At 40.1% G+C, this 25778-nt stretch overlaps 2 protein-coding genes across 13 annotated transcripts in view; one reads left to right on the top strand and one right to left on the bottom strand.

Annotated features, from left to right (window-relative positions):
• mrtfab (myocardin related transcription factor Ab) overlaps positions 1–12761 on the top strand; it is a 37643-nt gene extending 24882 nt beyond the window's left edge. For 3 of the 8 annotated variants that reach the window (XM_017725307.2, XM_017725313.2, XM_017725311.2), the window contains 15 exons: positions 946–1001; positions 1177–1252; positions 3150–3296; positions 3447–3601; positions 4344–4460; positions 4564–4820; positions 5391–5568; positions 5654–6049; positions 7480–8196; positions 8376–8579; positions 8706–8822; positions 9027–9170; positions 9341–9427; positions 9571–9631; positions 10652–12761. In XM_017725307.2, the coding sequence (XP_017580796.1) occupies positions 946–1001; positions 1177–1252; positions 3150–3296; positions 3447–3601; positions 4344–4460; positions 4564–4820; positions 5391–5568; positions 5654–6049; positions 7480–8196; positions 8376–8579; positions 8706–8822; positions 9027–9170; positions 9341–9427; positions 9571–9631; positions 10652–11181 (3242 nt within the window). In that variant the 3' untranslated portion in view covers positions 11182–12761. The remainder of the gene's footprint in view (positions 1–945; positions 1002–1176; positions 1253–3149; positions 3297–3446; positions 3602–4343; positions 4461–4563; positions 4821–5390; positions 5569–5653; positions 6050–7479; positions 8197–8375; positions 8580–8705; positions 8823–9026; positions 9171–9340; positions 9428–9570; positions 9632–10651) is intronic. The other 5 variants (XM_017725308.2, XM_017725314.2, XM_037544058.1 and 2 more) reach the window with 4 other exon arrangements.
• A 483-nt stretch (positions 12762–13244) lies between these two features.
• Positions 13245–25778, bottom strand: part of shisa8b (shisa family member 8b) — a 50726-nt gene continuing 38192 nt past the window's right edge. For 3 of the 5 annotated variants that reach the window (XM_037543981.1, XM_037543982.1, XM_017725305.2), the window contains one exon: positions 13245–18401. In XM_037543981.1, the coding sequence (XP_037399878.1) occupies positions 17917–18401 (485 nt within the window). In that variant the 3' untranslated portion in view covers positions 13245–17916. The remainder of the gene's footprint in view (positions 18402–25778) is intronic. The other 2 variants (XR_005131302.1, XM_037543983.1) reach the window with 2 other exon arrangements.

The raw sequence follows: 25778 nt of genomic DNA, 5'->3' as shown, positions 1-25778 counted from the left end.
TGTGTATGGTTTATTTAGCAACACAGAGTCCTAATCTCTGTTGGGAGTCACTTACCTAAAAGTCATTACTCTATGTCAGCTCAGTGGAAGAAAGAGGACGGGATGATAAACACTAGGATGTGAGAACGGATGGGGGGGCGTCTGTTTCTGCTATTGCATTATGTTCCTGTAACATTTCCTGGGCTATTGTGAAAGACTAGACAGCTGACCAACTCACATTGCTTTCACTTTTTCTCTGTCAGACTACCTTAAGGTGGCATCACACTGACCTGCCACACCATTTTTAATGGTGATCACCCCTGTTGGGCACCCCCTGCCCAAGCCTGTCGTTGAGGAAATGTCGTCACTTGTTAGTCAGTCAGAGCTGTTACACCATACTCAACGGCCACATTCTCATTCCTTCATTTTCACAGACTTTGGTAGCTGTAAGGTACCTGATTTTGTACCTGCTAGAAATGTAAAGAAATTTATGGTGAAATTTATGCAGTGTCTTTGGGCAGTTTAGTTTGTAATGGTTGCTCACAGTGCTTTACTTATACTGTGCAACAGTGTACAACATTTTAATTGAACAGGGCTCTAGCTTCAACTGTGGCCTTGAACCTTGTGACCTAACATGATTAGACCAGTCCAGGGAAAACTAGTTTTGTACTTTCCCTCCTCTTTTAGTCTTGAGTTAGCCATAACACACCATCAAACAAGCAAGGTTTACTTTTCTTTCAGTTACCCCTTTTATTTCCCACAAGATTGCTTGCACAGCAATTCCTCATTTTCTTCCTCCATTTATTTCTCTTAAATCTCTTGTCATATGATGCACTTTGAGATGTATTGACTAATTTGACACTAATGTAAATAGATACTTCTGCTTTGAGTGTGTTCTTCTATATCAGATATGACTGTCAGTGTACTATAGTCAAGTTGTGAGTTCATCTTTGCTTCTGTCTGCAGCGCTGAAGAGTCCTGCAGCTTTTCACGAGCAGAGAAAAAGTCTGGAGAGGGCACGAGTGAGTAACTTAATATAATATAATGTAATATAATATAATATAACTCCTGCTTGTTAGCAGAATCCCAGTCCAACATAAGAATTGGACATCTAAGAAGCCTCTTTAATATGTCAGGTTTCATACTCAAAAAGAAGCTCACTTTTGTCTGGCTGCCCCTTCTCTCTATTTCCTGCAGACCGAGGATTATTTGAAGAGGAAGATCAGGAGTCGTCCAGAGAGGTCAGAGCTGGTGAGGATGCACATTCTGGAGGGTGAGTGTCAGATAGTACCCTGTAACTCAGTGGTAGATGCCTGCAGGAAAATGGACAATGTTTTTTTTTTCAACTGCTAATATTAAGTTATTTGCTTATATATGATGTATGAGTTACTATATGCATTCAATAATGTATCTGTCAATACACTTGAAGTCTTTGCTCTCAGTTCTTGATTTTAATTAGCATAATATAACAAGAGCAAAAAAATGGTCAGATCCTTTTTGGTATTCAGAAATTTTCGGAGTGTGGTTTTGTTCTGTGTCTGTTAGGGATGCGAATGATTAATCGACTTTAGATTAATTGTCGATCAAGAGGTTGCTCGAACAAAATGTATTAATCGCTAGAGGGCGCTACTGTAGTAACTTGAACAGAGCGTAACAATGAGAGGTGAACACGTGTCGCGAGAGACCAGGGTTGAAAACAAAATGAAGCGGGCGAAAAGAAGTGCGGTGTGGGACCATTTCAACATTGTTAATTTAGTCAAAGAAGTCAGATGTTCTCTGTGTAAAGCGGTATTGAAATCCAACAGTTCCACTAGCTCACTCAGTTATCATTTGAACACCGTGCATGCAGCTGTCCTGCATTGCACCAGTGCACCTGGTCAACCTAAAATCACAGCTACACTGGGAAGGCGAGCGTGTGATGAGAGAAGGGCGGAGGGCGTTACAGAGAGGATATGCAGCATGATCGAGAGAGATTTGATGCCAATCAACACAGTTGACTGTGCAGGATTTCAGGATCTCATTGCGTTCCTAGAGCCAGGCTACAATATCCCTTCGAGGCCATCAATAACCTCCCGCATCGAAGCTCGCTACGAAAAAAAGAAGAGTGAGCTAAAAACAAAGCTAGCTACTGCTACTGCTGTAGCCCTGACAACAGATTGTTGGACGGCTCTAACAACAGAAAGTTAAATTACCGTGACGTGCCACTACACTGACGAGAACTGGCAGCTACAATCTGCAGTGCTGATTACGACGACATGTCGGATAGACACACCGCTGACAATTTAGCTGAAAAGCTCAGTGATGTTGTGGAGACTTGGGGTCGTGTTACAGCGTGTGTTCACGACAACGCTAGAAACATTGTCCAAGCAAACAACCCCACACGAGTCAGCTGGAAATCAGCTGCATGTATGGCACACACGCTAAATCTCGCAGTCAATGATGGCTTTGCTGCTGCTGGGGTAAGCAGAGCAATAGTGGCAGCGGGAAGGTTGGTGAAACATTTCCACCTGTCTATTTTGCTGTAACCCTATACAAATTAAGGCAGAAAAATGTGGATGTTTCAGTTGAGGATTGTTGAGGATTTCCTAATTAATAGCCTAGATGCAGTTTCTTCATAAGATAAGATAAGATAATCCTTTTAGTCCCACAGCGGGGAAATTCACAGCCGTCCAAATTCACATCATGTTCTATAGGCTCAATAATATTCTGTTTGGCTCTCTATTTAATTTCTTCTATTCTTTTTTTTTTTTTTTTTTTTTTAAATATGTCTAATGTTTCAAATGCAAGAACTGAGCCAGTCCTTAATTTATTTCTTTTTTTAAATTAAAGAATGTATTTTGTTATACCATAAAAAACATGTCTGCTTTCTTTTCCTAATGCATAATTACTTGAGGAATATATAATATAATACAATATAATTATCATAATATAATATATACTTTTTGAACTCAGCATTTTAACTATTTAGCTGATATTTTTAAAGGCCCTATTGAAACACAAATTGAACAAACAAATTGAAAAATTCAGGTGAAAAACGCCGCTTATCAATTAATCGAAAGTCGATCGATAAGATCAATCAACTAATGATTAATGAATTAATCGATAATTTGCATCCCTAGTGTCTGTATGTTTTTGATTTGTAAGTTATTTGTAAGTTGTCCCACCCACAGAGACTTCAGCAGAGCCCTCTCTGCAGGCCAAGCAGCTGAAGTTGAAGAGGGCTCGACTAGCTGATGACCTCAACGATAAGATCTCTCACCGGCCTGGCCCCATTGAGCTCATCCACAAAAACATCCTGCCTGTGCCCACACTTATAGGTCAGCATTAAACCACATATGCACTGACATCATTAAAAGGCTTCTTTACATTATGTCATCAGCAGTCTTCCCTGTCTCTGTCAACTGAGTCATTTGTGTAGTTGCTTATTGTCACATTAGAATCCAATTTGTTCCTCAACATTCTCTCAGGGTCTCCAAAAGGTGAGAATTCCTCGTTGGATGAGGACAGCAGTGATGCCCTATCACCTGATCAGCCAGGCAGTCAGGACTCCCCACTAGGCCACGCCCCTCAGCACTCTCCCTCCGATATGCTCAATCTAAACAGAAACCCCTCACCCACACAGGTACATTGCAGGTTCTTTTTACGTCAAGATGAAGCTAGTAGATATATGTCAACATGCTAGAGCAGTGTTTCCCAACTCCACTCTTGGAGATGCTCCCTGCATTGCATAGTTTTGTATTTTCCCTGCTCTGTGTTTGATCAGTACATGGTTTGTTAATCAGTATCACCAGTATAGCCATTTGCAGTTCTGATATTGCAGAAGGCTGCAATATGTAAATGAGCACTCTAAACATTTATTGTTTTTGCTGTGAGAATCTTGAATAAGCAGCTTTAGGTGAGCATTTCTGTGGATGTTTTAATGAATCAAAGTGTTCATATTATTCAACTAAATTAAATAATTTTGGTCAGAGTGATCTTCAGTCATGTCACATCATTAGTTCTGCTGTACCCTTTTAATATATTGAAAGGTGTTTTACAAATGCAGATTTAGTGTTTTCCCTGCATCGTGCTGTTTCAGCTCAGGAAGGATTTTAAAATTAGTTAATGATATGACTCCTGTGTGTGTTGGAGCAGGAAAAAGACAAAACTATGCCTTGCAGGTGGGTCTTCAGCACTGGAGTTTGGAAACACTGTGCTAGACAGTATTATTCAACATTGTCATTCATTCACAATTTACTTCATTGCTGCACTTGCTTGTGCGTAGTCAAATAGTGAAGACGTGTAGGAATGGGATCAGGATCAAGATTACCAAAATACATTTATATGAGCATGAATGCTGTAACTAACTAGTGAACAACATGCAGTTCTTCACTCAGGCTCCAACATCTCTGCTTAATACCACTGACTCCTCCTCTTCACAAAACATGACCAATGGAACTCTGGTGACTGCAAGTGCCCGTCCTCCTACGGGACCTGCCAAAGTAAGTGACATATATCAGTGCTTTCCTGTAAACCTGAAAGTGACCACTTTTTTTCCTTGAATGCTCATATTGAATCTTTATTGTTCATGTGTTATCATTGTTGCAGCCACAGTCAAAGTCTAGTTCTGATCGGCCTACTCAGCGGTCTAAGAAACCCAAAGAGAACAAGCCTAAAGTGAAAAAGCTTAAATATCACCAGTACATCCCCCCTGATCAGAAGAATGACCGTGAGCCGCCACCCCAGCTGGACTCATCTTATGCCAAGATCCTCCACCAGCAGCAGCTCTTCCTCCAACTCCAGATTATCAGCCAACAACAGCAGCACTACAACTATCACACTATCCTGCCTGCTCCCCCCAAGTAAGTTCTGTTAATTAAGAAAGGTTTGCAGTTTTTTTTTTGTTTGTTTTTTTTATGTTAGTGCACAGCACCGATGTAGATAGAGATGGTACCAGTCTGATACCAGGAAAAAACACTGAATAAGACTACAAATTCTGTAGTGTGTCCAGCCAGAAGTATCCACCCTGCAGAGTTTAGCCACAACCCTAATTTAACACACCTGATCCATGTGACGAACGTTTTCAGGTAGGATGTGAAAAGTCGATCCAGCTGTGTGGGATCAGAACTCTCCAGGGTGGTAGATCCCTAGGATGAGGATTGGGCACCCCTGGTCTAATTTGTGTTGTGTAATAGACATTTATACTGTAAGTGATGTTTTAGATTGCCATCTTAAGTGATCTTCGGATCGAAAGTAGCTGACTTATATGTTTAGTAGTTTTTAAAGAGAAACAAGTTGTAAGAATGGCAGTATCAACCATTACTCAAGGTTATGGTATTGGAAAAGAGAACCAGTATTGTGCCATCTCATGTTGCAGAACTTTATGCAAGTTTTCCACAATAAGAATGAAGCTGAACACTATATATTTTTAGACTTCCTGCAGAGCAACAGCAGCAAAAGCCGCCTGCCAATACTGGCCCTTCCCCTTCACGATCAGTTTCCACACCCTCTGCTACACCATCCACTCAAAATGGGTCTAATCGTCAGAACCAGCCACAAGCAGGAGGGGCAAAGCCAGGTGTATTGCCTGCAAACTTGGATGAATTCAAAGTAAGTGATTTATCTGTTTAAATTCTGCAATGCTTCATGGTCATGATAGCAGTATTCAGTATATTATCGTTGTGTTTTTTTACAGGTTGCTGAGCTTAAGCAGGAGCTGAAACTGAGGGGATTGACAGTGTCTGGTACTAAGAATGACCTAATAGAAAGGCTGAAAAACTACCAGGAGCAGAATGGTGGTGCAGGACCATCAACAGGGACTGGATCAGTGAAAACGTTCCCAGCTACACCTCAGCAAGTGGCAGCTCAGTCCTTTGTTTCAGCTCCGCAACAATCCAAAGACGTCACTGAGAAAGTGGCAGCCTTTCCACTGATTACAACTAATGGAGTCCATGCTGCAGCTCCGCCCCAAATTATGCGCTTCAGCAGCACTAGCTCCTCTCCCCCTGTGTCGCCAGCACCGTCCGACCGCTCATTGGCTGGACTGAGTGCAGATGAGACCAGCTGTAATGGGGATGTGTTTGGAGAAATGGTCAGTTCTCTTTTAACTCAAGAAGTATTTATAAATAGCTTTATAATGCTCCTTTTGTTCAGTGTTGACCTTACAACATATCACATCATATGTTTCAGTTCATCTTTTGTTTTCAGTTTGAATGCAGCAGTGTGTATATATGTGTGGTTTTGTGTATATATCCTCTTCTTAACAACTTGGTATGTTGTTTTATTATACAGCACAGAGTTCTCTCCCAACATAGTGTGCTATTTTCTACCATACCCGTATCATTCTGCTGACCACCAGTTGCTAAGTAACAACAGTGGTCGCTTTTGTCTAAACTGCTCGAACTATTGTCATGGCAAAGGCATTGCCAATTTAAAAATACATATCGCTGTTGTTGGAAGAAAACCTTGAATATCCAGTTTTGTTATTTTTCATTTTGATTTGCCATAATTTGAAAATACCTGTTGCTCTTTATATTGTGTGTAAATTTCATGATGAATAGACGGAAAGAAACGGCCCAAAAGTACTTGGAAAAATGTCTGGTTCCATTTATTTACATTAAAAGTAAAGTATGATTTGTTCTTTTCCTGTAAAGCTACCATTTTGGAGATACAAGTTTTTTTCCGATAACGGCGATATATTTGAAATAATATGAATTATTTGCTTGATATTCCTTGCAGTTTTTCAACTGTCATATAAAACACTTGAAATTATAAATAACTTGTGTGTTATCTACAGTATCACTCATTACTCTGTGTTTTATTAGTTAAAGGAATGGTTGGACAAAATATTAAATTTACATGCTCAGCAAAGATGTGCTTGTTGTCCAAGTTTTGCTTTAGTTTAGCACTGGACCTAAAAGGCTCTCAACCTGCTCAAATCGCTTCCACAGCTTGTCAAGTCTGTGTGGTTTCAGACACAGTATCACTAGCAATGTGAGCTACAAAACGTTACTGTGTACCTCATATACAGCAGGCAGTTGCTTTTAGACGATAAGTGTTATGCCAAATTCTGACTACCTTTCATATGCATGTATGTGTATTCCATTCATGATTTTTGATTTTCTTTTTATAAGTAACTATAATCTTGAATTTGGACAGTTCATGGCCACACAAAATTTAGTTCATTTCTACAGTTTACAGTGAGTCATACTGTGTGACAAGTCTGCATGACCTTAATGCAGACCTTAATGGAGGATGCGGTTTGAGAGTAGGTTTTGGGGATTTATTTATAGATTATAGATTATATATTATATAGATTTATAGATTATAAGGCTTTATAGACTATAGGCTTCTAGTGTTTTATTAGCAATGTTGGCCTCATAGCTTTGTATCGCTTTATGTTTGTTAGAGTCAGTCTTTAATTAACAGTATTTTACTGTAAGTTTACCCTGGTTTAAATTTTACTTTTCTTTTTAAGTTAATAGTCTCTCTCTATCTCTCTCTCTCCCTCTCTTTAACCAGGTGAGCTCACCTCTCACACAGCTTACTCTGCACCCATCTCCTGAGCACCCCTCCCCAATTAAAGAGGAGCCTCTGAGCCAGCTGCAGTCTTCATGCTGCCTGTCGTGTCCCACCCCTGTCCCACCTCCGCTTCCTCAGTCTCAGGAGCTTTCACTGGCTCCACCAGCGGGACCCGCATTGCTTGGTCTGGACAAAGACCAAATGCTGCAGGAGAAGGACAAACGAATTGAGGAGCTGACACGCATGCTGAGGCAGAAACAGCAGCTGGTGGAGACACTGCGCTCTCAGCTAGAGCAGGGCAAGCGCGGACCAGCCACTGAGGGCACGGACAGTTCAATGAAGACAGAAAGAGCAGCTCTGCCCAACGGAGAGACTGTGAAAGTGAAGGAAGAGGCAAAGGAGGACATGGAGATGTCAACAGAGCCTCAACTGCAGACACAGCCACAGAGGAAGACACAAACTCAGTGCTCTCAGCAGACGCTGCTGAAACTGCAGCAGATCCACCGGCTGCAGCTGCAGCAACAACAGCAGCAGCAAATACAATTAGAGCAGACAAAACTGCAGCAGCAGCCCAAGTCACAGTTGGTACAACAACAGAGGCTTCAACAGCTAATTATCCAACAGAACCAGCAGAAGCAGCTGCTGGCCAATCAGAAGAAGCAACAAAGGCCACAAAAACAACAGCAGCACAAAGAGCGACCGTTACAGACACAACAGGTCAGTCAGGTTGTGTGAAAAGGTAAACAGTGCAAAACTTGTTTAATAATAGTTGTTGAAGCTTAGACAAAACATCTGATTGTCGGCATTTCCACACATACATTATGATGTGAGGCTTTTAATGGGTATGTCAGTTATACTTACCTTGAGAGCTCTAATTCCTGCCTTGTGTTTCACAGATCTCACAAGTGTTTATCAACCAACAGACTGGCACTCAGGTGACCACATCTTTTCCACTGGATCTTCTGAAAGCTCACCCAACACCCACTCTTGTCACAGATGGTAATGGCAACCACTACCTGATTGCCCTTGCCAATAACAGTGTGGATAGCCTGAATGGTGAATCTTCTCTAAACAAAACCAATGGGCGCATCACCCTACAGGTAAGGTGCATAGCACCATTGTGTCGTATGATTTCAGTTTTTCTTACTGTTTTGTGTACATGAATTGGCAATTGCACATAGAAGCACTCCTTATTAACTATGTGATGATTTTGCTTTTTGTCCTAGAGATTGCAGTCCACCCCTGTTAAGCTACCCAGCCAGTCGACTCATGAAGTGGCTAATTCTGTAAACCAGCCCCAGCAGCCCCAGAAAGCTGCTCCTGCCAAACAGCCCAGCCCAAAAGTATGTGAATATGCACTTGATTTCTCCCTGATACATAATGGATTCATGGCTTATTTAAAAAACAAACATCAGGCAACAATTGTTCATTAGGCTAAGGGCAGGCATTTCCTGAATGCTAGAGTAATAACATACTGGTCAAGTCCAATTTCGACACTTTAATTTTAAGGTGTTGGAGTATATAATCAGCCTTAATCCCTCCCACAGGTGCAGAAGGCAGCACTGCATTTGGAGACTCCCGTTGTACAACAGTCAAGTCATCCGGTGTCTGCCCCACCTAATCTCCAGCCTTTTTTCCTCAGCGAGGTGCCCAGCCCTGTCACTCAGCCCAACTCACCCCCTTCACTCAAGGTACAGCATCATCCAGTCCAGCCTAAACCAGCCTTGTGTTTCATTTCATCTCATAACACATCTCATTTTCCCCTTTTGGTTTCTGTATTGCTTTTACTCATCAAAGGTAATCCCTTCCTTTTCCCTTTCTTATTTCCTCTCCCTTTTATCATGACCTCCCTCTCTTGCAGGGAGAAGTGTGCCCAACCTTTGACCGGCACACTTTGTTTACCCCTCCTTCTCCAAAACCAGCATGCCACTCCCTTCATCGTCTCAAAGTATGGCTTCCTTTGCTCCCTGTTCATCTGCATCATCTGCCTTTTCTGCTCTGGTGGCAAATGTTTACAAAGTCTATTTTCCCAATGGTGCAGTAGATGCATACATTTACGGTAATGTTATTAATCTGTTTGTCTTTTCATAGGAGAACGGTTCCAGCAATCAGCACATAGATGACTTGTTTGACATTCTCGTTAAAAGTGGAGGTAAGGAAAAAGCATCTTGGAATAGCTTTTAAATGCCTTAATAGTTGTGTGAAGAATTGCATAGCTGTTTGCTTTTTGCAGATTTGATGGGAAAAAATGGATGGATGATGGATAAAAATAAACACTTTTAAGTTTCTTTGAGTAATGATCAAAGCTGTTAAAAATAATCATTATTAAATTTTCAAAAACCATTGTGCTGTTCATGGAATCTTTGTTCTGTTGCCTTGCAATTACAGTCTCCTGTAAACAAATTATAACTAATAATAAATGAAAATATTTCTTTATTAAAATTTGCAGTAGAAAAAAGTTTTTAAAAAATATATATATATAATGTAATAATTGTATTATATTATTGTACACAACCACAATTGGTTGTGACAGCACAGAGCTGCATAAGGATCTCTAGCAAAAATACATCAATAACTGGCATGGTTGGCAGCAGTGAGTTGACTGGTATGCAGCTACAGTCAGTCAAAGAGCTAATATACAGTTTGCCACCTGGCAAACTTAACTACCACAAAATGTACAATCACAGAAGTAAAAATATTAATACAGTCTCATGACTTACTGCGTATCATGCAGTCTCTCTTTCATGTGTTCATATATAGCCAGCGGGGATTAAATTTTAGAAGGTTTGTGCTTAGACACTTGTTAAATTAGCATTCTATCCAGTTTGGATATTCAGTTCTGTGAACCAAAGTCCCTTTAGAGGTCAATACAGCCGAAAATGTAGCACTAATCAGACATGAATTTGCATGTCAGAGTTCACCAAAGTTGAACTCGATGCAACATTTGTGACACAATATCACTGACTGGCAAATACCATTGAAATGAATGCAACTTTGCTTAGTAAATTTTGTGTGACAGGACCTTAGGTGCTCTGATTTGTGTTGTAAGTAATAACACCCCATGGTACTGTGGTAAAAATAACTCAACCCTCAGTCTCTTATATGTCATAGCTCTAATTTACTGCCTCTTTTTTCCTGGTTTTGTTTCCTTTCTCTTCTATATCTGTTACAGAAATTTCAGCTGGATTCAAGGCAAATCCAGACCCTTCCCTCTCTGACCTGCACTCCAATCCTCCTACTCCCTCCCCTCCCTCCTCCCCACTGCACCTCTCACCTCCGACCCCTCCCTCTGACCCTGCCCCTCCCTCTGACACTCACGAGCGGCCCTGCTCAGGAACAGGTCGTCTGGAAGACTTCCTAGAGAGCACAACTGGGACGCCATTGCTCGGGGTGGAGCTTGACGGTCCTCTAACACTGATCGATGATCTCCACAACCAAATGCTGAGCACTCCCAGCATTCTGGATCATCCCCCTTCCCCAATGGACACCGGCGACCTGAGCTTCTCCTCCCATCCCACCAGCCTGGACTTTGAAGACCCTGCCCTAGATGGCATGGATTGGCTGGACATATCCATGGGCGGAAGCAGCACTGGAGGGGGAACGGTTCTAGCTCCTCTGGGCTCACACACACCCCCCAGTGTGTTTTCCGCAGACTTTTTGGACAGTTCAGACCTGCAGATACACTGGGACTCCTGTTTGTAGCTATGGTCTTAAACTGCTCAGCAGATACATACAACATATGACTTAGCACCTTCATCCTTATTCTGTGTACAGGCTTTTACACATGAACACTTCAAACCTATATGCTGTTTGTAATGCTGAAAAAAAATTTCCTCATGTTCTACCAGAATAATGTATGGTTTCTGAGCAGTTCTGTTGTTTAATAGGTCTATTGAAGCACTGAGTATTATCCCCCACACCCTCAACCATACATAAACATATTACAGTACATTGTGCTTATGTGTTTGCCAACAGAGAGACCAATCTATACTCCTTCCAAGTTTCTCCCTCCTTTAGGACGATATGTATCCATGACAAACCGGTTCATTTACATCCAGATTGTTCTGTTTGTATGCCTACATATCAGGCAGGGAATTTTCATTTCTCAATCTTAAAGGGCCCATATCATGAAGCGTCCTCATGATTCGTCCATTCGTGGTGAAGGTGTAAATAGTGTTTCAGCTTGGGGTAGTTTTTGAATGAGATGCAATACAGAGCAGTCAGTCAGAACTGCTTAGAGATTGTTAATATATCATTGCAGTTGGAACAAAACCTTGGATTTTCAAAATGGTCACTGTACCAGAGAACAAAAAAGAATTATTATTGTAAAAGTTAATATAAAAATATTTTTTCCAAGTAATTTTGGACCATTTTTGTTGGTCTGTTCATCATGAAATTTTACCACAATTCTAAGCGGTTCTAAGGGGTTTCAAATTATGCAGAAAAGTTAAAAAAAAAAACCTACAAAAATATAGGTACATGGTTTATTGCACAGCAATGACAATATAGCAGTCCAGGCACAGTAACAAAAACAACTTGTTTAATTCAAAGACGCATCAAAAATGGTCATGTGAAAATGAATTACATCTGCTTCCAGTACATAAAAACCACACAAATATTACAAGAGGACTTCAGGGAATAAAAATTTAATACAAGAAAAATGTAGGACATGGGTCCTTTAAGCTTGTACATCTGGTTGGATGGTCATGGTCCACAATAAGTAGTGTTTGACTCCTGGCCATCTCACTGTCAGGAGTTTATTATCCAAAAATGATCCATATTTTTTCTAGCTTTCAGTGTTCAACTTATTTGGGTTATTTCTCCCATGCCACATTGCTGTCACTCCACCATATTGCTTATTCTGCTGGCACTGATGGAGTTTGGGCACACGCTGATGGGAGGAGGGATTTAGGGGAGAGAGAGAAGGAGAGGTAGACATGGTCCTCTCCTAATCTCTGAGTTTGGCTTTGGAGTGACTTCCAACATGCCAGTGCTTCCAACTTTGCACTTAAGATTGACTAAGACCTTGTGACCTAAGAAGTCTTGTGGTCTTAAGGAAACCTCCCAATCAAATAAACTCTGCTGGGAACTGGGTTTGGTGATGTTCACCAGATCTCTATGCATTGCTGTATTTGAGGTACATATTATTGACTAAAGCCTTCTTCTTCTCTGATTGTATAGATGAGCAGGTGGAGGTCAGGGCTGGGGTTCCGGTTTCAGAGTATTTGGAAATTGTTATTTTTTAAAAAAGAAAAATAAAAAATGCAAGGAAAAAATTTGGATTGAGGTCTTTTTTTCTGTCATTTCTTCATGTTCACTCATAATGTTAGCAGATTAACACATCAGCAAATCATGCATCTCCAAAGCTTTAATTTTACATTAAAAGCCAAAACTCTCTTCACTATCAGTGCAAGTTAATGTAAAAAGGTTTTCTGCGAAGTGATTTTGGATCATTCATCATGAAATGTTCACACAATATTTAGAAAAGCTGCTGTGTTCAGACGAGGTAGAAAAAATCAACAAAAAGATACTTCTATCTTTTTTTTTTTCCACAGCAGCGATATATTAAACGAGTGGTGTAGCTTATTTTCATTTCAGTATTTACTTAGCAGTGCCGCTGTAGCTGCAAAGCTTGTGTGGAGGTTTTTAAAAGGTCTTGGAAGACATTAACAGAGTTGCTGACATGGCTATGTGGTCTTGAGTCATGCATGCTAATTCAGGAGAGAGCCTACTAATCTAGCATTCAGTACTGTTCTGCCTTGCTTTTTTCTATCCGTGAATCTGTCTGCAATACCCAAATTGCCCAGGAGAGGGAGATAAAGTTCACGAAATTTTCAATGTGCATAACCCCTTCATAAATAGGCTCACTGTAGCAATACGTCACTGTTTGTAAGCCACTAAAATGAACAGAGATTCTATATTTTAGCTCTGCTGTCTTCTGTCACCTGGAACAGCAAATAGGAATGGCACAGGATTTCTGCTGGAAACACTGATGCACTCACAAACAACACAGTTTAACAGCAGCAGAACAAAATCTGCAGAGAAATTCAGAAACTTTTGTAATAGGTTTATTCGGAAAGCATTTAAGAACAGTGTTCAATGTACAAGTCAGTGGATCTAAACTTTTTGCTTCATATCTTTTGCTTCTATAATCTTGATTAGTATATTTGTCAAACAGATATTTTTTAAAAGTCGACATTCTCTCACACTCAGCTCAGCTATTATATTCTCTTTAATATTCTAGAGGGAATTTGTAGAGGGAGCTAACAGAGAATCTGACGTTTTATTAAGTCTGTGAAAACTGATTCTCTTGTTCATTGTGTGGCGCCCTTCATATGACATTCTGTGACCAACTAGCAAGCTTCAGCACCTAACATTGAGGTTTGGTTACCTGGATGATCCTGGACTACATATTCCTTTCAGTGGGGGTTTCTGTGTAGTCCAGGACTAAGCTTAATCCCTGTCTAAGAAACCAACCCTAAAGTCCATCTTCCATGTTACCTCCTTAAAACGCTGGGTCAGTATTCATAAAGCTTCTCTGAAGTAGTGCTGATCTAGAATCTGATCCTGTTAGATTGTCGTGAATAACAGAGGAATCTGATCCTACATCAGCTATTTCAGGAATCTTCATGAACACAGGCCCAGATTTCAAGTAACGTTCAATGCAGTTACTCTACTTTGGGGTTACTTTTAAAAAAGTCTCCTGCCAGCCAGAGGGTGTGAGTAGAAAACACAAAGATGCAGTTTCAGTGCTTACCAGCAGACGTCATTATATCAGAGTGCCATTTGAAGCTTGTTTTAAAAGTGGCATGTTTCGGAATCAGAGGAATTTGCTGAACCTCAAACTTTAATGCCACTTTTAACCAGAACACTCCAAAACACCAAGGGCCAGGATGTAGGGAACAGTGCTCCCTGAACAGCATATTGCTGCCATCTAGTGTCCACAGTGGGTGTATCTCCCTCACATTGTCTCGAGAAAAACATCTTCAGATAAATATCTTGAGAAACTTGTCCTGAGAAACTTATACAAAGAAAACATTTCGAGAATGACCTCAAAATAATCTTTCTCAGCATAACTATCTCAAGATTATCTTAAAAGTCAATCCTGAGATATTAATTTGAGAAAAAAAATCAGACCACTTTGCAGGCAGGAGGCTTTTTTTTTACCCATTAAAGAAAAAGTCATATCCTTTTTTGTTTCCAATTGTTCTGAAAAGCCCTTTTATAAATAAAAAGTTCAGTAGAATAATAATGGTATATACACATATATTAATTACTTTAAATCGCAACACTTACTATATTAATACATGTACAGATATCTCTTACAAAGTTGCTTAACAAATTTCTGTTGGTTATGTGCTCCCCACACAAATACGTGTGTAGAATAATGAAATGTAAGTGCTGTGTGGAAATGTTAAGATAACAAAAGTGCACAGAGGTGAAGTTCACAGGGTTATCAGATCTGAATGAATGCATGGTTCCATACTGGAGACGATCAGAAGCACTTTAAAATACACACAGTTTTCGATACTACAAACATACAAATACTGTAGTACAAATACTGCAAACTAAAATCTTCAGATATAAAACATTATGTATTGTATTGCTGTAGATAAAATGGGCTTGAAATGCAGGTTCCTAAATGATCTCTAACCTCATCCCCTCGATCATGGAACATCTTATTTGGGAGTCTCGCCCAAGAGGTGCGTTCAGTTTGGTTTGTGACTCTATTTCAAGTGCTGTACCATATTTTTAACAGCACAAAAACTTGATTTCAGTTCAAGTGCTAACTGGTCACTATAGACAACACCTCATTAATATAACAAATTAATACAAGGCTAATCTTTTAGCTCACAGCCAGTATTACTTTTAGGTCTTCCTGTGCTTTGATTTCTCAAATACTTTCTGGTGTAAAAAGTGCCGAGGAACAAATGTTTCTGAGGTAACAGTCGTGTTTGTTGTGCTTGGTCTTCAGGTGCTGAGAAGAGAAGACAATCAGGATCCATTGTTATGAAGAAAAGATCTCACCTTGCAGAAAGCTCAACACAGGTAGGTTCACCATTTTGCCTTTGCATAGGGTCAGATGTAACAATGAAGCAACACAGCTTATCATCTGCTCCCTAATGTCCTTGCAGATGATGGAAGGTCACAGTTGTTGGAGGTCTAGGAGGAATCTCCGAGCTAGATTCTCATACGTACGGGGAAAGAGATTTCACAGTTCCAGATTATTGCTCTGGATCGTTAGCTGAATGAATAAGCATTCTTGCCTAAGCTGTCCTGCTCTGCCGAGAAGTTAAAAGAATAGCTCGGAACAGCACAACACAACTGAGTCTCAGCTGCATTTACCTTCTGTTTGGAGAAGTTGAGGAAAGATGGAGAAAAGGACAGAAATCCTAAACTTACTGACTGAAGTCCAAACCACAAGGTTGGGTTTGCCTGGTTTAATTGTGAGACCATGTCCCCGTGTTTTTGGACCTTTAAAATCATTTAAAGGTCTCAAAATTGAACAAAAAAGGGGATTGTATGAAAGTATTGTATAGTGACTTCTGCATTGTTTTTTCATTAGAAAAGAAGTCTGGACAGCAGCAAAGGCAATCCAATTTTACTTAGCTACTCAAGTTAAAGTCTTATGGATCTCATATTCCATAGACAAGCCTGAGGATTTCTTTTTATAGGAAAAAAAATGTAAAAGAGATCTCCTTACTACCTCTGTGTGGAAAGACAAAGGAGTCTTTTGCTTAATTCACCTGCTGTTCAGATGTTTCTCCTGAGAAAAAACTTCAGTAATTTCACATCTGTCTCCTCTTCAGTTTTAATAGAGATAAAGTCTCACATTATGCTCAGATTTGTCAAGACTTTAACATTCATATTCATCTGCAGCTACGCTCATCTATAATTTCTTCTAGATCTCATGTCTCCCTTTTGTCTAATGCTATTTTCTCATAATGAATTTTTGAAGGAACACCATTACGTCTCCTATGTTATTAAAGAGCAACATTTGAACAATTTACCTCTGGGTGCCTTTCCATCTGTCATGTTAACTAGTCTTATGTTCGTTTTCTGGAATAAACAAGGCTGAAGTCTGTAGAAATGTACTGCTCTGTAATGTGTTTAGTGTTGCGTTATATGTCATTTTATTCAGTATTCTGTGTGTCTGTACTGTGACTGTATTTGGAACATTCTTCTGTCTATTCTTGTTTATCCCTACATGGTCATGTCTGTCACACCTGTCACTTGTCATGAATAGGTTGAGCATCAGTCCATGCTATAAAACTGCATCAGTCCAGTGTCTTATGGGCTGGCTAGGTGTCTGGTGCCTGCACGCAAATAAATAAACTTCACTTCTCCAGACATATGGCTGGTCCCCTGGTTAAGTTAGGGTTAAGTTAGGGTTTGGATGCTTCAGGTCCTACAAAAATAATAGTTTAAATGGACTAATTAGAGATCTTACAAGATCTCACCTACAGTTCATGTGACCTGGAATACTAACCTCTGGAACTTCACAATCCTTCACTGACCACCCCACTCAGGAAGGCCAAAAGATGTGCTAACACCCCCCAGTGGTATGAATCCACAGGGGACATGACCCTTTGGTCATCCCTCAGTACATCCTTGAATTAGAGTAGACATTTTCGCTCAACATTACCTACTGCCTCAGGTTAAGGAATCATATTCGCTTTCTGTAGCTTTTCTTCTTAATCATTTTCATGTAAAGATGGCCAGGATGGTGATCCACATTCACTCTCCTTGCCAGTGGAGGTAGATGGAGGGCTGATGTGATAGAGGCATTCTCCTTGTGGAGCTGATGTAGCCTTAAGGCCATGGAACACCGGCCCAGCGTCCTCTAACAAACACCTACAGCTTTTGGCTGTTGGCTTTAGAATGGGGTGTCCACTCATGGACCTGGAGATCGACCACCCTTGAGAGGTTGGATCCAATACAGCTGGCTCTGATAGTCAGATGTCCCTGATGGCCTTCGTCACCTGGAGTAGGTATGCTACAGTTGTGGCAAAACCCCGCAGGGTGATGGATCTCCCAGACCTGGACTGAACACCCCTGCTTCAGAATGTTCCAGAAATAGAACTGACCAAATTAATCAATGTGAACAGAAATTCCCAATCATGCATACAGGTATGGTACACCAGGTTAACATTTAGTTTGTTGGTGTTGGTTGGTGGACGTTGGATCTCAGTGCTCTAGGACCTAGGGACCATTCCTGCATTCTAGGATGAATGCTCCCCAATGTATATGTGAGGAGCATACTGTAGTGGACATGCAGACCAGATATGGACTAAGCAGACAAAGGCAGAAGAACCCTAAGGAAAGCAAAGCAGCAGGGTTTGGAAGTTCAGCGAAACCATAAATCTCAAAGAAGCCCACAGTCACACCATTTGGATGTCTTTGAATACAGGTCTGCTGCTTGTAAAACATTTTCCCTCAGACAGTGACTTCTGTCTTGCTGTTTGTCTGGTAGGTCTTCTGTTTGAGAGCATAATGGTATGATGAAGGTCCTCCATAGGTCACATGCTGTGGTAAAAGCTCAGGCACCATCTCCGTGCTGTACTGCCTCCTGCCATCATCATAGGTCTGCCGACGACCAGTGTGAGTGGGGTGCGAGGTCTGCTGGAGAACGTGCCTGGGCCCAGAGTCCCAGGCTTTAAAGGCTGATCCAGAGAGCAGAGGGTGAGTGGTGGTCTTCGGGATGCGGGTCCGCTCCAGGTGGCTGCTGGGAATTGAAATGGAAAGGGGAGAGTGGATGTCATGGGATGGCAGTGCCTGATGCATGTAGGACTTTTCCTGATGCAAATAAGACTTGTCTTTGGGGTGCAGTGGAATGGGCTGGAAAGTTGCAGGCGGTGTTTGGTACTGAGAGAAGTCCATGAGTGGATAGCTCTTGTAATAACTTCTTGCAGCTGTGTCTGCTACACAAGGAGAAAAGAAAGAGTTGCATAATAGGCCTAGTAAGTGAAGAATGTTATCATTGCTTATACAAAAGAAACCTTGTATCTCCAAAATGGTAACTTCAACTTTTTTCACAGTAGATAGAATACCGCTTCTGTTCTGAAGGTCCCTCATTTGTTATGATTTAAAACATTAATTGTATTTCAAAGGAAATATGCATGATTTACAACACCAGACATGAACTGGATTTTCATCTTTGTAGGTGAGTGAGCAGTCAACAATTCAAGAATGGTTCTATTGTGGTTTAATGGTATTTATTTATTGTAGTGGTTATATATGATTTTCTTTATATCAAGCATGTGGCAGTGTTTTGTCTTGGAAAAGCCATTTTTATGAAGAGACATTCATTTTCACCTCTTTTGCCCCTCATTGCTCACCAGCAGCTCAACACAGAGTCACATCTCATACACAGGGAGTCAACAATGTCCTTGTCAGTCTGATAACAGATTTACAGGCAAAATATTTAATTCAAATGGTTAAATTAAGTACAAATATCCCATCGATTTCTATTCTGCTGGAGGAATGGCCACCAGGGGGCCTCCAGAAAGAGACTACAGGAGAAAGAAAGTTTTTAAGTTGCAAAAAATGAAACCATCAGGTTATAATAGTCATGGTTTCAATGCTCTATTTTTCAGCAGAGCATTCTTATAAATCTTCAGCTGAACTCAGTGTCATGGTGCACAGTGGGCTAACAGACGAGAGCTCCCTGAATAAGGCGATCTGTAAATAAATAAGTGGAGCTGGAGAGCAGTGGAGTACTGGTGAGTAGTTATTGGATATAAACAGAGGGGGCAGTGGTGTCATTTCCGATTAGCTCACTGGTGAAGGAGAGGAAGCTTCAGAGTGCTGAGGTCATATTCATTAGACCTGATTTACCTCTCTCTGCTTCAGTTGTTTACCTGAAAGCCATGCTCTCTGTCTCTACTCATTACATTCTCAAAGATTACTAACTTGCTTGTTTTGAACATTGGGCAGCAAGTCAGACTATACAAATGATGACGTATTTACCCCTCACCCGATTCCTTCTATTTTTGCTAATTTGCCATAAATGTTTCAAATCATTGAACTAATTTTAAGATATAGACAATGTCAGGAAACACAAAATGTAGCTTTTAAATGATTCAAAACCTAAATCACCCACATTAACAACTGGTTGTTCCTCCTTTTGCAGTAACAATTACAATCAAACATTTGCGTTAACTTGTGATTAGTCTTTCACATCACTGTGGAGGTTCACTCGTTTTTGCAGAATTGTTTTAATTTATCCACATTGGAGGGTTTTCTAGTATGAACTTCCTGTTTAAGGTCTTGCCACAGCATCTCAAAGTGACTGAAGCCGGGACTTTCTGCTATTCCAACCTCTTAATTTTGTTTCTTTTGAGCCATTCAGAGGTGGACTTGCTTGTGTGCTTTGGATCATTGTCCTGCTGTATAACCCAACTGCACTTGAGCTTCATGTCAGGAACTGATGGACATTCTACATCTGGATTTTTTGGCAGAGAGCAGAATTCATGGTTCTATCAATTAAGACAAGTCATCCAGGTCCCATAGAAGCAAAGCAGCTTCAAACTATCACACTACCAACACTATGTTTGACTGTTGGTATGATGTTCTTATGGTGGAATGTGGTGTAAGTTTTATGCCAGATGTAATGGGACTCATGTCTTCCAATAGTTCCACCTTTGACTTGTCAGTCCACAAAATATTATCCCAAATGATGTTTCTTGTCAAATGCGAGACCTTCTTTTCAGATGGATGCTATTTTTGACCAGTATCTTTCTTATTGTGGAGTCATGTACATTGACCTTAACTGAGCCAAGTGAGTCCTGCAGTTCTTTTGTGACCTCCTGAACGAGTCATTAATGCACTCCTGGTAAAATTTTGGTAGCCGGCCACTCCTGGGAAGGTTCACCACTCTTCCACATTTTGTCCATTTGTGTATAATATCTCTCACTGTTCGCTGTGATCCAGAGCCTTAGCAATGGTTTTGTAACTTTTTCCAGACTTTCAGTGACTTAACTTCTCATCTTTATATTTTAGAATGTGGCACCATGTGCTGCATTTTGAGACCTTCTACCTGCACATTGCCTCACTGGTTCATTTCAATTAATGTTTGGATCCAACAGGTCTAGCAGTAATCATGCCTGAGTGTGACCAGTGAAATTGAACCCAATAGTCAATTCAGTTTGGTTAAATGGTTGATTTAGTAGCTAAGGGAAAAATTGCCTTCTCACATAGGGCCAAGTAGGGCTAAACATCATTTTTCCTTCAATAAATTAAATCATCATTTAAAACTGTAATGGGGAGCGAGGAGGCGGATGCACGTGCTGAGATAAGCGAGTTATATTATGGGCAAATATAGGGTCATGGTCAAAATGTTCTAGGTTCAAACAGCTGATACGGAGAGCAGGAGGGACAGACATGACAAAATGAACACAGAACCTCAAACAAGAACCAAACACCATGAGAATACAATACATCCAACACGATCAAACATATCAAACAAACATGAACAACAAACACCAGCCGAACATCTAACGACAAACAAAGACCTGCCAAAACACAGGGGAAAACACAGGGCTTAAATACACGAGGACTAACTAGGGATCACAAGACACAGGTGGAAACACAGGTGAGAACAATCAGGGGCGGAGTAACCAAACAAAAGGCCAGACTGGGATCAAAACAAAAAGCACATGGACTAGACCAAAATAAACATACATGGAAGATCAAAAGGTAAACAAAAAGCACATGGACCGGACTGGGAGGGACCAATCGTGACAGTACCCCTCAACCCCACCCCCCCAAAGACACACAACTCCATGGTGTGCCAAAAAAAACAAAACAGAACAAAACAAAACAGACACCAAGGACCCAAAAACGGACAGAACTAAACAAGGACAGAACACGGAACACGAGGAACAGAGAACGGAATAGGCACAGGAACAGACGCAGGACACGGAACAGGACCAGAAGGCACACAAACAATTGCAGGAACAGAAACGGGCACAGAAACAGGAACATAAACGGGCACAGAAGCAGGAACAGGCACAGAAGCAGGGACAGGCACAGAAGCAGGGACACGAGAACAAGGAACAGAAGACGGAATGCGAGAATAAGGAACAGAAGACAAGGGCACAGATACAGAAACAGGAGACACAGCATCAGACACAGGAACAGAAGAAACAGCAACAGAACGAGGACGAAACACAGAGGGAGGACGAGGAGGCCCAACACAACAACGCCTAATGAGAGATGAACGGAAGCTGAAAAAAACAAGAACGCAAGACAGACCACGCAAAGGGGAACAGGGACCAAAACAGAAACCGACACACATACATAAACCGGGACAGAAACAAAAGGAGAGACAGGAACGGGAACCACAACAGGAACAGGAACGGGCACGGACACGATAGAAGGGAACAAAACCATACCAGGAACAGAGGAGGGCAAAAACAAAGGGACAGAAAAACCCAGGGACACAGAAGCAGACACAGGAGAAACAAGAGGCCCACGGAGAACAGCAGACACAGGAGAAACAAGAGGCCCACGGAGAACAGCAGACACAGGAGAAACAAGAGGCCCACGGAGAACAGCAGACACAGGAGAAACAAGAGGCCCGCGGAGAACAGCAGACACAGGAGAAACAAGAGGCCCGCGGAGAACAGCAGACACAGGAGAAACAAGAGGCCCACGGAGAACAGCAGACACAGGAGAGATGGAAGGCCAACGGGGAGCCACAGACACAGGTAGAAAAACAGGTGGGAACAATCAGGGATGGAGTAACCAAACAAGGGGCCGGACTGGGATCAAAACAAAAAGCACATGGACTAGACTAGACATGGTTTCCACTTGGATGGATTATTATGATTTTAAGCTACAAATTGATATTTGTGTCAGATGTGTTAACTTAGCTCTTTTAATTAGCTGCAATAAATAAATGATGGTGGTATTTAAAATCTTGTCTGACAAATTGGTTTTCCATTTCTGTCAAATAAACATCTGTCACATAAAGTTATGTGCTGTATGTAGTGCTGTTTTCACTAATCATATTTCTATGCTGGTAAGCTTGCCTGATTCAAACAGCGTCGGATTGTACTTGTTTGGGTCATTTTACCAGAATCGTTAGCAACTATTACAACCTCTGTTGTAATACCACTGTTACAATTAAACCTTCCTATGGGGTAACATTAGCACTCGCTCTGCTTTCGGTAGGTGCTGTACGTTCACGTTTTCATTTGTAGCAGTGATCTTTATGTTGCTTGTAAAAAAAAAAATCCCAATCCGCAAGTAATAAAACGATAAACTGGAAAAAAACGAAAGGTTGTGCCCTGCTGTCCCCTATATTAAAATTAAGAATGCTCTTTCTTTTTTGGATTTTTTTTTATCAGTGACAAAACATAATTTAATAGAATGAGACTTGAAAACTATTTAGTTTAGCAGCTGTCATCCAGTCATAAATCAAAGTATGACAATAAAAGATAAAACAGGAGTTGTTGAAAGATTACCTCAAAGTGAACTTTTCTGCTGTCAATACTAAAAACACTGCACTGTGTGACTTAAATCATGGAATAGCATCTAGATCTGCTAGACTGAGTTTTGCTCTTTGCCTCTTTTCCCTTCATTTATTACATTTATTTAAGCTACCATGAGTATTTGACTGGATGACAGTACAAAAACCTTGAGGAGACTCTAAAGGTTATATTGCCACAGAGGATCATCATCAGTAAATGATGACTGGACAACCAACAAGGACATTGAGACATGCACTTTGTATGGACAAATTTGACTGTGAGTGGGTGCGTGTGTAGGCAGCACGTATGTCTGTATGTCTGAACCACTGTGCTTCTGTTGCCACTGGCCTTGTTTTAGACAGTAATGTAGGGCAGCCTAATGCCCTTGTCCTACAGCTGTGTGCATATAGTGTGAACATACATCTCTCACATGCTTCCTTTATTCTCTCAATCACACACATTTACACCACTGTAACTCGAATTCTGATCTTTGCTGTTGTTTATGTTCTTTCTTCGTAAAGCATTGATGTAAGATGCTATATAAACAGAGTTATTATTCTTATTATTATCATTATTGTTATTACAAATGCACATAAAATCAGAATATAGTGATTTTTCTTTTACAGGGATTTAAGTGAAGATATCACAAAGAATAAATCTTTAATATTTTACCTTATTAAATTTTTTTGTTTAATTTTGATTTGATTTGATCTAAATTTACTGCCTGAATTGAACAATTCAATTATTAGAAACACTTGTTTGGAACTTTTCACAGGTAGGTGAACAGGTAACAGGTGATGCTATCATGAATGGGTATAAAAGGGGCATTCACAAAAGGCTCAATCGAAAAAAAATGTCAATAGTCCAACAGTTTAAGAACAATATTCCGCAATGCAAGATTGCAAGGACTTCAGGGATTTAACCATGTACAGTCCATAACATTACTAAAAGATGAATCCAGATGAATGAAAAATGAAAAAATGAATCCAGAGTAATCTCTTTGCATAAAGGGCAAAGCCAAAAACCAATACTAATTGTCTGTGAACTTTGTTCCCTAAGACGACACACCATTAAAATCCAACATGCTTCTTTTGTATATATGGAACTGCAAGGGCGCTGCAATATGTTGGAAAAACAGTTCATCACTACAAATGCAAATTAGGACTCTACTATGGAAAGTGGAAGCCATAAACCTGGGTGGGCTACAGGTTATCTGAGATGGACTGAGACTGGTAAATGTATGTATACAAAAAATAATACATTTATTTAATTAAAACATTAAATATCTTTGTACTGTTTTCAATTGACTATGAGTCAAAACAAGCTAGCTAGTCAATTAACTTCAGCAAGTACCATGTGTATAGTTTTAAAATTGAACTGCATGCTTCTTAATTAATATTCAGAAAATATCATGTGCATTTAATCTTATTTATTTATTTATTTATTTATTTTACAGTGGACACATTAGAGGGTACCACACACTGTGGCAAACTGTCGTCATAAAAAATCCTCATCAAAACCTTCATAATAGAACTACAATACAGATGATTTTCATTTCAGTATTTTCACAAAGTTTCAAAGCATCTTTTAAAAAAAGACCTTTATGTGACTTTGCAGCCATATGTGTCAAGTTATGTAACATAGTAGCCATTATGTGTGTGACATACCAAAAATACACTAAGTTACAAAGTCAATTGCAATAACATGCCGTGTCATTTCACTCCAGAAAGTATTATGACAACTAATGTCAGAAAATAGTTGTCACAACATATGTGTTATGTCAACTTGACATTGACTTTGATAAAAGCAGCTTTTATGACAACTGCTGCTCACTGGAAAAACAGCCTTCATAAATGTTTATATAGGTTTATGTACACATTTGCAGGTTGTTAGGTAGCCTTGTGAACTCTACCCTACAGTAAAGTGTTACCAAACCGCTTTATTTGCAAGATAATTATCTAAATATAATATAACATGACATAATATTTAGTTATTATTAGTTAAAGCTACACAATATAAGCTTTGAGGATTTGGAGACCTCTCTAGTCCTCAAATCCTCAATGACACACGATGTGCAGACGAACATTTTGTAATGTTGTTTGTGCTTCGGACCCCCCACAAACATATGAATCTGCTGATTGTGAAAGTATTCAATGAGAACTCAGTCAAAACTTGGTGTTGGCGTGTCTTCCAAGGGTGTAAGCAAATTATCTTACAGTTATCAATGAAGTGATAAAGTGATTCTGATTATCTACTATTCTCATCATGTATGCATCAGTATAATGTTGATTTTACATTTGAGACCTAAACATTGAGCTGGACCTTCTTTTGGAGCCTGTGCATGTGACATTAATATGTAAATACATATAACATAGTCCAAAAACTACAGTGAAAACTCCTGTGCCTCTGATTTTTAAGTGATTGTTTCAGGCTTTACAGACAAAACACACCACATTTTAGCGTGTTTCTTTGTTCAGCCTTACATAGTGCACTTTTTTTCTTTGAAAAACAGTTATTAGTCTGTATGCATTAAATCCTCTGTTAGGTAAGTTACTCTTACTAAACTCACCAAGACTAAATCCTAATATGTTGCAAATAAATGTAATGCTGCTAAACTCACATGCAATTTTTTTTTCATATTCTACTTCATACTGTGAATTATTGTCAGATACAGTTTGCACACTTATGAGTGAAACAACTAGTTCTAAGTTACAAAAATCGAATGATTATTTCATCCAGCTTGAGTTTGCTGGCTGCTAAAGGCAATGTAAAAGCACGTGGCAGTGAAGCAGAAAGTGCTGCAGTAACAGCCTATTAGTGGTA

Source organism: Pygocentrus nattereri, chromosome 13 (assembly GCF_015220715.1).
Source record: "Pygocentrus nattereri isolate fPygNat1 chromosome 13, fPygNat1.pri, whole genome shotgun sequence".
Classification (NCBI taxonomy): Eukaryota; Metazoa; Chordata; class Actinopteri; order Characiformes; family Serrasalmidae; genus Pygocentrus; species Pygocentrus nattereri.
The sequence above is the reverse complement of the archived record's forward strand: the minus strand, read 5'-3'. Positions and strand labels throughout refer to the sequence as shown.